The sequence below is a fragment of the Balaenoptera musculus genome, chromosome 10, assembly GCF_009873245.2.
Source record: "Balaenoptera musculus isolate JJ_BM4_2016_0621 chromosome 10, mBalMus1.pri.v3, whole genome shotgun sequence".
NCBI classification, from domain to species: Eukaryota; Metazoa; Chordata; class Mammalia; order Artiodactyla; family Balaenopteridae; genus Balaenoptera; species Balaenoptera musculus.
This window is the reverse complement of record NC_045794.1, coordinates 98,426,488-98,440,103: the sequence shown is the minus strand read 5'-3', so window position 1 is coordinate 98,440,103 and position 13,616 is coordinate 98,426,488. Positions and strand designations below refer to the sequence as shown.

The 13,616-nt window shown below is 50.2% G+C and overlaps 1 protein-coding gene across 12 annotated transcripts in view; it reads left to right on the top strand.

Annotated features, from left to right (window-relative positions):
* The window catches only part of TTLL1 (tubulin tyrosine ligase like 1), a 36,961-nt gene that overhangs the window by 16,039 nt on the left and 7,306 nt on the right, over positions 1-13,616 (top strand). For 8 of the 12 annotated variants that reach the window (XM_036867340.1, XM_036867344.1, XM_036867339.1 and 5 more), the window contains 5 exons: positions 1,937-2,145; positions 3,821-4,001; positions 5,187-5,321; positions 6,086-6,194; positions 10,254-10,397. In XM_036867340.1, coding sequence (XP_036723235.1) covers positions 1,937-2,145; positions 3,821-4,001; positions 5,187-5,321; positions 6,086-6,194; positions 10,254-10,397 — 778 coding nt within the window. Of the gene's footprint in view, positions 1-1,447; positions 2,146-3,820; positions 4,002-5,186; positions 5,322-6,085; positions 6,195-10,253; positions 10,398-13,616 lie in introns of all 12 variants that reach the window. The other 4 variants (XM_036867349.1, XM_036867346.1, XM_036867347.1 and 1 more) reach the window with 2 other exon arrangements.

Below are 13,616 nucleotides of genomic sequence, written 5' to 3'. Positions count from 1 at the left end.
GGGCTCTAGGCGCGTGGGCTTCAGTAGTTGTGGCGTGCGGGCTCAGTAGTTGTGGCGCACGGGCTTACTTGCTCTGCGGCATGTGGGATCTTCCTGGACCAGGGCTCGAACCCGTGTCCCCTGCATTGGCAGGCGGATTCCCAACCACTGTGCCACCAGGGAAGTCCCTCTTTAACTTTTGTTTTAATGTGACTACTAGAAAATTCACTATGTGACTCAGCTGTGGGTCACATTCTGTTTCTATTGGGCGGTGCAGCTGATTAGTCACTGACATCCCGAAGGGAGAGGCTCTCCGGCTGGATGCCACCCCGGGACGCAGCTCTGCCCCCATCGGCCTGCAGCTCATCAGACCTCTAGGTCTGACTCCCAACTTACAGGAAGTACAGGGCCCTGGGGAGCATGATAAATAAGGAAGCTGTAAGAACCCCTACCTGGTGTCTTCAACAAATAAATTGCATAGAAAAAAATTAAGGAGGGGTGGGGGAGAATGTATAGATTTAAAGAGATGTGTGAGAGAGAGAACAACTAATCAGAAGGCCTGGCCCTTATTTGCAAAAGTTGTAAAAAAATATTTATCAGACAACTGGGGAGATTTGAACACTGAGTAATATTTGATGATATTTAGGAATTACTGCTCCTGGGACTTCCCTGGCGGTCCGGCGGTTAAGACTCTGCACTTCCACTGCAGGGGACACAGGTTCGATCCCTGGTTTGGGAACTAAGATCCTGCAAGCTGCGTGTTGCAGGCAAAAAAAAAAACAAAATGGAATTGGCTGTGCTCCTTTTTTTTTTTCAGTTGTGATAACAGTATAAAATAGGATATCATATAATATAAAAAGGAGTCTTTAACTGTTAGAGATTCTAACAGGAATATTTTGGATGAAATGATATGTTATCTGGGAAGTGCCTCAAAATAAGCCAGTGCTGTGAGGTACAGGCAAAGCAAGACTGGCCTCGTGGTGACTGTTGAAGCTGGATTACGGGGTTCTGTTACACTTTTGTCTATACTTCGTCATGTGTTTGAGCTTTCCCATAATAAAAAGTTTTTTTTTTTTTAATCCTTTTGTTCTGATGATTATGGAATCAAAAGAAGCCCTCTGGTTGGTGCTATGGGGAGGGGGCGGGTTGGGGGCAGGGAGTACAGAGAGGACCTTGTCTTGTGACTCCAGGACTCCCTTGTAGGTGCCAGCCCTTCTGTCCTTTCTGCTTCTCTGGGGGGGTTAGGGAAGTCAGACAGATGTGGCAGGGAGACTGGCTTTCTTAGAGGATGAGAAGGAATCCATTTCTCTTTCAACTCTCATTTCACTGGGGGCTCCGCAGTTTAGCTGGCCTGTCAGGGGTCTCTCCAAGAATATCACATGCCAACTCAGGGTCCTTAAATAACCCCTGTTTTTTTGTTGTTTGTTTTTAATTTTTTGGGTTTGCCACGTGACGTGCGGGATCTTAGTTCCTGACCAGGGATGGAACCTGCACCCCTTGCAGTTGAAGCATGGACTCTTAACCACTGGACCACCAGGGAAGTCCCCGGGGTTTTGGTTTTAGGGGGTCCCTGTCCTTCCTGACTTTGGGTGCAGATATTGAGTCAATGAGTTTCCTGACTTCAGAGTGTGACTTTCATTAGTTTGGTATCAAAATCAATGTTATCATTAACTGATAAACATTTATTGAGCATCTACTCTGTGCCAGAGGGTACAACCAATCAGGGCAGAGAGTCAAAACAGCCCCTGCCTCAGATAGTTGAGGTACAGTCAGCGGACACACAGCCTGCCGCTGTGGGCCAGGCACCTCCTGGCTCGGTGCCGGCTTGGGGACGGGTAAGCTCTGAGGGAACCTGCTTCCTGGTCAGGAGTCCCCGGGCTTTAACGACACCCGCCTCCACGTGGACACATTCTGAGCTTCCGTCCTGCACATCCCTTAAGCTGTGCTTCTCTTTCAGGATGAGTGTGCAAACCATCCGCAATGTTTTTAGTGTCGAAACTGGCTACCGGCTCTCAGATGATCAAATAGTCAACCATTTCCCGAACCACTATGAACTGACGCGGAAGGATCTGATGGTGAAGAACATCAAGAGATACAGGAAAGAGCTGGAGAAGGAAGGGAGTCCTTTGGCAGAGAAGGACGAAAGTGGGAAATACCTCTACCTGGGTTTGTGTCCTTGCCACCGGCCTCACGTTTTAAATAGATAGTGGAGTATTTTCCAGTGGCACAAGACCGCGAGATGGTGCCTGTTGGCTTTGAGGGATGAACGTGTTTGTGGGCACCTCTTTCATTCCAGGCGTCTCCAGAATTGGGGGAGGGGGCTCCACTTGGAATCTGAGTTTGTGTGAGTGCCTTGGGAATGTGCACAGGAGGTGGTGGGCGTGGGGGACACTCCCTGAGTTACAGACTGCCAGGAGGGATCATTACTGTGTCCCGCAATGCCTGGGGAGCGCAGTGCATCCCTGCCCCGCCTGGTGAGAAAAGCTGGGCTGTCGGGTAATTTCAGAATCCCTTTTGCACAGCTGGGGAAAAGTACGTAAGTGACCTCTCTGGGCCTCGTTTCCTAATCTGATAAATGGGAATGATAACAATACCTATCTCACAGTTTGCTGTGGAGATTAAATGATACAGATTTGTAAAGTACTTAGCACACAGCTAAAAGAGAAAACTCATTACAGGCAGACCTCAGAGGTATGGTGGGTTCAGTTCCAGACCACCAAAATAAAGCAAATTACTGCAGTGGGACTTCCCTGGTGGTCCAGTGGTTAGGACTCCACGCTTCCACTGCCTGGGTTCGATCCCTGGTCAGGGAACTAAGATCCTGCAAGCTGCATGGTGTGGCCAAAAATAAATAAATAAACAAATAAAAAGAATGAAGTTTTAAAATAAAGTGAATACTGCAATAAAAGCAAGCCACATGAATTTTTTTGGTTTCCCACTGCATATAAAAGTTATCCTTACGCTAAACTGTAGTCTATCAAGTGTACAATAGCGTTATGTCTTAAAAAAAGTCAATGTACATACCTTAATTAATTAATTAATTATGTTTTTGGCTGCGTGGGGTCTTTGTTGCTGCACGTGGGCTTTCTCTAGTTGCGGGGAGCAGGGGCTACTCTTTGTTGCGGTTCTCAGGCCTCTCATTGTGGTGGCTTCTCTTGTTGTGGAGCACGGGCTCTAGGCACACGGGCTTCAGTAGTTGTGGCACGTGGGCTCAGTAGTTGCGGCTTGCGGCCTCTAGAGCGCAGGCTCAGTAGTTGTGGCGCACGGGCTTGGTTGCTCTGTAGCATGTGGGATCTTCCCGGACCAGGGATCGAACCCGTGTCCCCTGCATTGGCAGATGGATTCTTAACCACTGCGCCACCAGGGAAGTCCCTACATACCTTAATTTAAAAATACTTTATTGCTTAGAAATGTTAACCATCATCCAAGCCTTCAGTGAGTTGTAATTTTTTTGCAGTAGTAACATCAGAGATCACTGATTTCAGATCACCATAGCAAATATAATAATAATGAAAAAGTTGGAAATACTGCGAGAATTACCAAAATGTGACACAGAAACACAAAGTGAACAAAGGCTGTTGGAAAAATGGTGCTGATAGACTTGCTCCACGCAGGGTTGCCACAAACCTTCAGTTTGTAAAAAACGCATTATCTGTGAAGCGCAGTAAAACGAGGTGTGCCTGTGTTGTACTGGGATTGAACTGCAGAAGCCCTTGCCCTGTTAGATGCTGGGCGGGGGCGTGAGGTAGTGAAACAGGCGCTGAAGAGGCAGTGGCAGCATCTTTCTGTCCGTGGCCCCCGGAGGGCTGGCTCACCGTTGTCCCCTCTCTGTTACCCTCAGACTTCGTCCCCATCACCTACATGCTGCCCGCCGACTACAACCTGTTCGTGGAGGAGTTCAGGAAAAGCCCCTCCAGCACCTGGATCATGAAACCTTGTGGCAAAGCCCAGGGAAAGGGCATCTTTCTGATCAACAAGCTCTCGCAAATCAAAAAGTGGTCCCGGGACAGCAAAACATCTTCGTAAGTGGGGGAGCCCGTTGCGTGTGCTTCCCAGCCATCTCACGTCGTCCTCAGTCTCTTGGCCACGGCCGGGGGGGGGGGCCCTCGCTTGCTTTTCCAGGTGCGCAGCATTTGTGCAGGTATACACGTGGCAGCAGGGCAAGGCTCTGTGGCCACTGTAGCGTCACCAGTCGTAGAATCTCACCTGGGGATGGTGGGTAAACTGGCGTAAGGTCACAGGAGCAGGGAGCCTCGCCGGCCGCTTTCTGTCCTGAAAGCTGGGGGGAGACCCGTCCAGTCCTGGTGCTTCTGAGGTGGCGAAGCACATGCTTCACACCTGGGTGCCTGGGCTTGAACCCCTGTCTGGCACTCACCACCTGAGTAAGTTTTGTTGTATAGACTCTTAGGTTCTTCATCCAGGTAAACTGGGGACACAAATAGCACCAGCCTCACGGGGTCGAGGTGGGTATGGACCCGAGCGCCAGGCAGTGTGTGCGGTCAGTGTAAGAGAAGACCTAGGTGGCGGTCAGGTCAGGTCTCCTCTCTGGGTTGGGGGCCCCTCAGAACGGAGGACACCAGGAGATTTAGTCTAAGGCTCACTCTTTGCCTCTTCGAGGTCCTTAACTGCCGGCAAGCGCCTGGAGGCCACCATTGGTGCCATCCTTTCCGGGTGGGCCGATGGCTCCCCTGAATTCCCAGGAGTGGCAGGGATGCCTCCTTGTGTCCTGCATTTAAGTCTGACTGCATGATGCCAGCACCCGGGGGTTCCTCTGTGGATACCCACCCACACCCACCCTTGTTTTCTCCCCGTGAACCGGCCTCTCACTTAATGAGAAGCAGCAAGCTTGTCACCAGCCGACTAAACACCTCTGGTCTTTTTTTTTTTTTAAATTTATTTTATTGAAGTACAGTTGATTTACCATGCTGTTTTCATTTCTGCTGTACAACAAAGTGATTCAGTTATACATATATAGATTCTTTTTCATATTCTTTTCCATTATGGTTTACCGCAGGATATTTGAATATATCTCCCTGTGTTGTACAGTAGTACCTTGTTGTTTATTCATCCTATATATAATAGTTTGCAGCTGCTAACCCCAAACTCCCAATCCATCCCTTCCTGACCCCCTCCCCCTTGGCAGCCACAAGTCTGTTCTGTATGAGACCTCTGGTCTTTCCATCTAACCTCGACTTTGACACACCCAGGTTCATGACTCAGTCTACCAAGGAAGCCTATGTGATCTCTCTGTACATAAACAACCCGTTACTAATCGGCGGCAGGAAGTTTGACCTGCGCTTGTATGTTCTGGTGTCTACGTACCGCCCACTGCGCTGCTACATGTAAGAGCCAGAGTTTTGTTTCCATTCTTTAGACAGTGCTTTGGGAATTCCCTGATGGTCCAGTGGTTAGGACTTGGCTTCCACTGCGGGGGGCCCGGGTTCGATTCCTGGATGGGGAGCTAAGATTCCCGCATAATGCGCGCCGTGGCCAAAAAAAACCACAAAAAACCGTGCTTTGACGCAATACTTCCTACTCCTCAGAGACCTTTCAAGGGTTGATCAAACTCCCCGTACGAGTAGTGCCTGGCATGTGATCCATGTTGAGTAAGGCAGTAACTTTGACGCGAATGTGAATCTTGAAAACGAAAAGCAACTCTTTTACCCTTACAAAGATACTCAGAGAAAGAAGCCAGACACAGAAGGCCACATGTTGTACAGTTCCGTTTATGTGATGTACCCAGAAGAGGCAAAACTGTAGAAACAGAAAGTAGATCAGTGTTTGCCCAACACCAGGGTTGGGAAGGGACTGCTGACGGTCGCAGGGTTTCTTTCTGGGGTGATGCAGATGTAAAATTGATTGTGGTGATGGTTGCACAGCTCTGAATATACCAAAAACCATTGAGTTGTACACTTTATGTGGATGAGTTATATGGCACATAAATTATATCTTAATAAAGCTGTTGTATAAAAAGAACCATAAAAAATAACAAAGCAGCTGTTTAAAAAGTTTAAAACAAAAAGCAGCTCTTTTAAGAGAAAAAAAAGTGTTGTATTTTGTTTACACTTGTCCTCAGAGTATTGAACTAATCTGAATTCCCACTTAGGTATAAACTTGGATTTTGCCGCTTTTGCACAGTAAAATACACCCCGAGTACCAGTGAGCTGGACAACATGTTTGTTCATCTCACCAACGTTGCCATTCAGAAACACGGGGTAAGTGCTTCTTTTCCCTTGAGCTTAAGGAAATGGACTGATTTTAGGGGTTTCTTTGTTTTTCTATTTGCAGGAGGGGTTGGGTGGGTATAGGAGTTGAATTTAAGATGCCCTGGCACTGATGAGGATTTTGTGGGTTTCTTCCTTTTTCTATTTGCAGGAGAGGATGGGTGGGTATAGGAGTTGTATTTAAGATGCTCTGGCACTGATTGGGAGGGGGAGCCCCAAATATCCAGTGTGCTTGTCCCACTGGGGGTGGGGCATTTGGAGAAAGTCCCACATTCAAGTAGTTCTGGGACCTTGAGCAAGTTAATTGACTCTCGGAGCCTGGGTCTCTCGAGTTGTAAAAGGAGATAGTATTATTACCTTGTGGGGCTTGTGGGAGGATTATATGAGAGGACTTGTGCTTGGTCATTCAGTTAAAGACCAGATACTGAGCACCTGTCTGGGTTGGTCCCATGCTGAGGGCTACAGATATGGGCAAAAACTTCCTTCACCCCTACTCTCATGGAGCCTAGAGCCTGTGGGGTGAAGACAGTCATCAAATAATCACACTGCAACTGAGATGCGCGTTCTGCAGGTAGAGGTGCAGGCCTGGAGGAGCTTGGAATGAAGGAGCCTGGAGTCCAGGTGGTCGGAGGCCGCCATGCACAAGTGGCCTTGAGCAGAGAGCTGAAGTCTGAGCGGGGGTTCCCTGGGTGGAGGAGTAGAAAGAGCATTCTAGCAGAGGGCACAGCACGTGCCAAGGCCCCGTGGCAGGAAGGAGCATCGCAGGAGCTGAAAGGAGTCGGGGCAGCTGGAGGCCCCAAGCGAGGGGGGTGGAGTGAGAGGGCCCTGTAGAGGCCAGCGGAGGCCGGGACACAGGACGTGGTAGGTTCTGTGCAGGCTTTGGGACTACAGTCCAGTCCTGGCGAACAAGGCCTGAAGGTCTCATTTCTGTAGGAAAGACTCTTCTATTTGGGTCTTGCTTGAATGGAAGCCTGAATACCCTAATCTTTTTATCATTTGAATAGAAAGAGGGTAAATATTGATAGAAAACAAGCTTTTCTGAGTAACCTACTGAAGGGTTTGGTCAGACCAGCTTGGGCCCAATCCCATGCCCATCACTTAACCTCTGGGTGACTTGGGCAAGTCACCCAGCCTCCCTCTCAAACAGGAGCCCTGGTTTTTACCTTGCTGGTCGTGGCAACTGGCTTCCCTGGGGGGGCTGACCCCCGTTCACCTGCCCATCGGGTTTTCCTGAGAGCAAACTGAGAGAGTGTTGTCGTTACAGTGTTCGCAGTTAGAGGAGAAGGGGTGACTCGGCCAAGGCCTTGTTCACAAGAATTTGGGAAAATGGTCTTTCAGGTGACACAGCACAGAACTTATCAGCCATTTGGGGAAAGCTGAGCATTGACGCCACACCCTTCACAGCCAAGTAGCACATTTCGTGAAGTCTGGGCGGGGGTGGGAAATGACAGTGACCGACCTCGAGTCCACTTGGTGTCCTGAGGACAGTGCATGATGTGTTGGCCTGCTAAGCCGCCTCACCCTGGGGGGGGCCAGGCTGAAATTGGGAGGGTCCCATTTGATGAGCCTTCTCAGGCCATCAAACGCGAGGTCACTATTTCCATCAATAAGGAAAAGAAACCATTCTTGTAAAAAGACGGAAGGAGAGAGCTGAGGCTGTCTTCAGCCTGGCATCTCTACATGCACCGGAAGGAGCGGTGCTTTCCATATTCTTCCTATTTCTAAATGCTTCGCTTTTTAATGTAAGAAAGAGGTTACTCCGAGAAACTTCCTTTTCGCCCTTGAATGAAAGCTTCACATGGCTCTAATTTAACATTGCGTAGAGAATAGATGTTGTACTGAACACAGAAATGCTGCGGACCAGTGGATCTGCTTGCCCACGGAGGGCCCCTGGGGGCAGAGCGCCACCCCGCACTCTGGGGCAGGATGACGAGACACATCCCTGCCCTCGGGAAGCTCAAAGTCCAGCCAGAGGGGCAGACTGCAGAGGACTGAGTGTAAGGAAAGGTCAGGAGACCTCAGTGCTGCCTTGAGAGTGCAGGGGTGGGGTTTGGGGCCTGCCAGGAGGCTGGCTTAACCATGACTGCCAACGGGTTTGCCAGGGTGGAGGGGGAGGAGCTGAAAGAGAAGGGGTGGGTCCTGAAATGCGCAATGTTTGCACGTTGATAGGAGAAAAATGTTCTGAGATAATTCTGATAAAATAACTTTCCTACGGCCAAAAAGCAAGCGCTTTTTGTATCATTACTTTGTATCTATACCTATGCACGTGTAAGACAGTGTTTTGGAACTTTATTTTTTAAGTAAACAAATTTTTCTTGATAATAAAGAGAATCTGTATATAGGAAAAGAAAAGGTATTGCTGGACAGTTAGACTAGTTTTTCCTATAATTTATTTTAGGGATACAGTCCTTTTTTTAGGAACACAAACACCAAGTAATATATTTGAGAGCCTGTTTGAGGTGAACAAGCTTGGGCACCTCATCTTTTAAGGCATTTTAGTAAGAACTGACATGTAAAAGGAATTTGTCTCTGACTTTGAAAAGATGTTTTTAAAAATATGGATAATTCTTTGCTTTTATATGTAAACAGAGTCTGCTTTGAGTTTGTTCCTTATTAAGCTGATTTTGTTTTAGTTCACAGTTACCAACTCTATACTTAGAAAATGAAATCTCCATCTCATAACTTTCTAATATACTTCAGTATTTTCTAGCTTTTTGCCTCCAAAGAGGCAGTGTGTGGAGAATTAATGTTCAGAGTCAGAGAAATAGAAAGAGCACTGAACTGGCATCGGAAAACCTGGGCTAAGATCCCAGCTCTGTCACAGCCAGGATGAAAGCTTGGGCAAGTAACGGGGCCTCTCTGAGCCTGAGTCTCTCAGACAGCTGGGACGCTGTGAGGGAGGTTCATGTGTGGGTCTCTTAAACCATCGTGCCCGGGGCACGGTGTGTCCCAGGTTGGCTTCTCCAGGAAACAGAGGCAGAGATGAGCATGCAGGAGGTTTACTGGGGCATGATGTCAGGGGCAACACCAGGAGTTGGGGGGAGCCGGATGGGGCAGAGGGGGGTCAAGTGGGGACACAGCTGCAGCAGGGGCCCCAGCCAACCTCAGTGCGCTCTGCAGCTGGGTGCCCCTGAAGAGTTGTCCCAGACAGAGACAGGGGCCAATACCCGAGCACCAACCCCTCACTGGCTGTGGGCTGCTCGAGGAGGGGTTGGACTAAGCAGGTCCTTTTAACCAAGGGCAGCTACCTGAAAGGGTCTGTGCTGCAAGAAGGAGCGCCTTGGTCTTGAAGGGGTGTCTGGGTGGCACTCCATCCACAGCATGCACTGTAGGGGATGAAGCATTGATTATGAGAACACTACAGAGTTGAGTGGAGTCGGCCCTCCATATCCCAGGGCTCCACATCTGTGGGTTCAACCAGCCGTGGGTTGAAAATATTTGGAAAGGGACTTCCCTGGCAGTCCAGTGGTTAAGACTCTGCACTTCCGCCACAGGGGGCGTGGGTTCCATCCCTGGTTGGGGAACTAAGATCCTGCAAGCTGCCTGAAGCAAGCAAACAAAGAAAATTCAGGAAAAAAAAAAAAAAATTCCAGAAATTTCCAAAACAGGAAAACTTGAATTTGCTGCTCAATGGCAACTATTTTTGTAGCCTTTTTGTTGTGTTTACACCAATTTACATAGCATTTACATCATATTAGGTATTATAAGTAATCTAGAGATGATTTAAAGTACACAGGAGATGGGGAGGATGTGTGTAGGTTACAGACAAATACGGTGTCATTTTATATAAGGGACTTAGGCGTCCAAGGATTTTGGAATCCAAGGGGTGTCCTGGAACCAATCCCCTGTGGATACCGAGGGACAACTGTATTTTTAAAAAATTGCATGTGTAGGAGGCCCAGATCTCCAAGGGGCAGGGCCCATCTGCTTTGTTCCCGGGTGCCTGCCCCCCGCACACCGAGGGGCACCAGGAAACGCTCAAGGGTGAGAGCAAGCGCGGGGTGCCTCTGGGAGCATTGCCTGGGGCCCCACCCCCTTTTTTGTGGCCAGGAGGATTACAACCACATCCACGGGGGCAAGTGGGCCGTGAACAACCTGCGGCTGTACCTGGAGAGCACCCGAGGCAGGGAGGTGACCGGCAAGCTGTTCGACGAGATCCACTGGGTCATCGTGCAGTCCCTGAAGGCCGTGGCGGTGAGTCCCAGGAGCGCGGGGGGGCGGGGCCGGGAGCAGAGAGAGCGAAGGAGACCACGCAAGCCCAGCACGAGTTCGGGATTTGGGGGTGCAGGTGGTTCTTTTGTTAAAAATAGCTGGGTTTTTTTGGGGTTTTTTTTTGTTTTTTTCTTACTTGAGGGTTTTGGGGGTTTTTTTGTTTTTTTTTTTAAATTTTATTTATTTATTTATTTATTTATGGCTGTGTTGGGTCTTCGTTCCTGTGCGAGGGCTTTCTCCAGTTGCGGCAAGTGGGGGCCACTCTTCATCGCGGTGCACGGGCCTCTCACTATCGCGGCCTCTCTTGTTGCGGAGCACAGGCTCCAGACGCGCAGGCTCAGTAATTGTGGCTCACGGGCCCAGTTGCTCCGCGGCACGTGGGATCTTCCCAGACCAGGGCTCGAACCCGTGTCCCCTGCATTGGCAGGCAGACTCTCAACCACTGCGCCACCAGGGAAGCCCCAAAATAGCTGTTTTTATGGTCTCACCTCCTACACGTCTGCCAGAGTCCAGGGTGGTCTCGGGAAGGGAGAGGGGCTGGCTCCTGGCTGGCGTTGCTGCAGCCATGGCCCTGGAACCTCTGCAGAAGGGCAGGGACCTCGTGACGTCATCATCGGCTCTTCTGTGCCCACTGAGTCGAGCATGAGCATTTTGTCATAGGTGATGCTTTGGAGATGGACTTTTCAGCAGCCTCCCTATTTTTAGGCTTCCTGCTTTGCTATTTCATAGACATTTAGGGCTGGAGAGATCCTCTCTTATTTTTCACTCAAGTCTCATATCTGTTGGCCGGTTTGCAGTTTTTGTGTTTCGTCTCACTGCTCTAAAGCAGGTGTGCGTCTATTTTCAAAGGAGAAGAAGAGAATAAACCCTGGAGCACCAGCATGCAGACCGCTATTTCTGGTGCAGACACCGGTGGGCAGACTGGAGCAGCGCCCACACACTGGAGTGGAGGGGCTGTGAAAAGAGCTTCACTCGCTGGAGTCAGAAACGTGGGGAGATTGCTGTTCTGGAGAAAGTGTGATGTGGGTTTGGCAGCGAGGTGGATGTGTGTGACAATATTTATGTGAAAGCTTCTCAGCGGAAGATTAAGGCCCTCTCTCCCCCCTTTTATTTTCCCCCCCTCTGGCGGCGCTGTGCGGCTTGCGGGATCTTACTTCCCCGACCAGGGCTTGAACCTGGGCCGCGGCAGCTCTAACCACTAGACCGCTGGGGAATTTGCTCTCCCATTTTTATCTTTGAAAATGCCAACTTACACTAATTCCCCTGTACGTGAAAAGCTTTGTTGAAACAACTGTGTAAAGAAAATTATGGACAGGAAAGGTGACCCTTCAGTGGACACCTTGGCTTTCCTGTGTCTTGAATCGAGCTCTTCCTGTTTCACCAAGTGCTGATGAGCCCTGCCTGTGCCTTCAGTCTGCATCCCGGGCCCACAGGGAGGACTCGACGGGGAAAAACCCAGGGTCTAGTTAGTCTAGTTAGCTGTTGGAGAGAGGCGTCTCAGGGGCCACGTTCCACGTCTCTCACCCCACGGAAGCCATGCCTTGAACCTCGACGCTTGGGTGGGGGTCATGGTGCAGATGTGTGGAGAGTCCTGGGCTCAGATTTCAAGCCGAAGCCACCATGTGCCGCCTGGCGACGTGGCACAAGTGCCTGCGCTCCGTGGGCCTTGGGGGTCTCCTCTGTGAAATTGGGATCTCGACCCTGATGTCTCGGGCTGGTTGTGTGAACACGCTCCGCGGAGGCTAATTTACGGGCTGGGAAGGTAAATGGCAGCGGCTGTAACACAGGCGATGTGGGAGCCTTAGTGCCTCCGCTCCCGTCCTGGCCTGATTGCCAGAACTCTGAGAAACAGTTGGCTGTTTAATCAAGAAAACCTGTGTCCTGGCCCCGGACATGCAGCCTGTCTCGAGGCTGGATCCTCCGGGCGCCTCTGGGCGTCTTCTCCTGGGCCTCAGCCTCCTGAGCTGAAAAGCTGTTGGATTTCTAAGGCTCTGAGGCTTTGGGGAGCAGGAATTTATTTATGCAGTTTTTATTAATTTAGCAAATATTTGGTCACCTTGTTTTTACCAGGTTGTTGCCTTCAGGGAATCTAGGGGAGAGGCAGGCAGGGAAACAGGAGGCTGCGGTAACTCGTGAGGAGGGCCTGGTGCAGGGCGTGGACCACGTGGGAGGCCCACGGAGAAGCCGAGAGGCAGAGCTGGGGAGCAGAATGCTCAGAGGGCCAGAGACAGCGGGGCTGGGGGATGACAGAGGGTGAGTGACTTTCCTCTGTTCCCTCTGTGCTGCAGAGGCTTTGGGGGACAGTGGTGTGTGCGCTGGCCGGGTTAGGACACCAGGCTTTCAGTGGAAATGCAGCAATTCCACTAAATTTCCGCGTGATGAAACAGCCCCCCAGCCTGGTTTTCCTCCAGTGAGTGGGGCTGCACTGGGCTCTCTCCCCCTTAGACGTTTCCTGTTCTAAGTCCAGTGTTTTAGGGAGAGTCCACGCATCACTAACGTATGAATAGGCCTCACCATCCTCACGGTCGTGTCTGTGTGCTCCCCTCGCTGTGGGGTGCATGAGAGTCCCCGGGGAGTGCGTAGCACTGCTGCTGGCTGGGCCTCTCCTGGAGGGTTTAATCCAGGCAGCTTGGGCAGCCTGGAAATCTGTGCTGTAAACAAGCGGCTGGTGGGTTTTTTTATGCACTTGGAGAACAGTTTTTGAAATGGAATTAAAAACTGAGAAGAAGGGACTTCCCTGGTGGCGCAGTGGTTAAGAATCCGCCTACCAATGCAGGGGACACGGGTTTGAGCTCTGGTCCGGGAAGATCCCACATGCCGCGGAGCAACTAAGCCCGTGCGCCACAACTACTGAGCCCACGTGCTGCAACTACTGAAGCCCGTGCGCCTAGAGCCCACGCTCCGCAGCAAGAGAAGCCACCGCAGTGAGAAGCCCGCGCACTGCAACGAAGAGTAGCCCCTGCTCGCTGCAACTAGAGAAATCCCTTGCACAGCAATGAAGACCCCAAAATAAATAAATAAATTTAAAAAAAAGAAACCTAAGAAAATCCAAAACTTTTAAGTAAATGGATTTGACTTTTGAATTTTGTCACAGAGAACAGAGGTTCATAAGCTCATCCCGAGGGGTCTGTAAAGGGACTGACAGCCTGGTGGGCTCTGGGTGTGTGTATGTGTGTGTGTGTGTGTGTGTGTGTGTGTGTG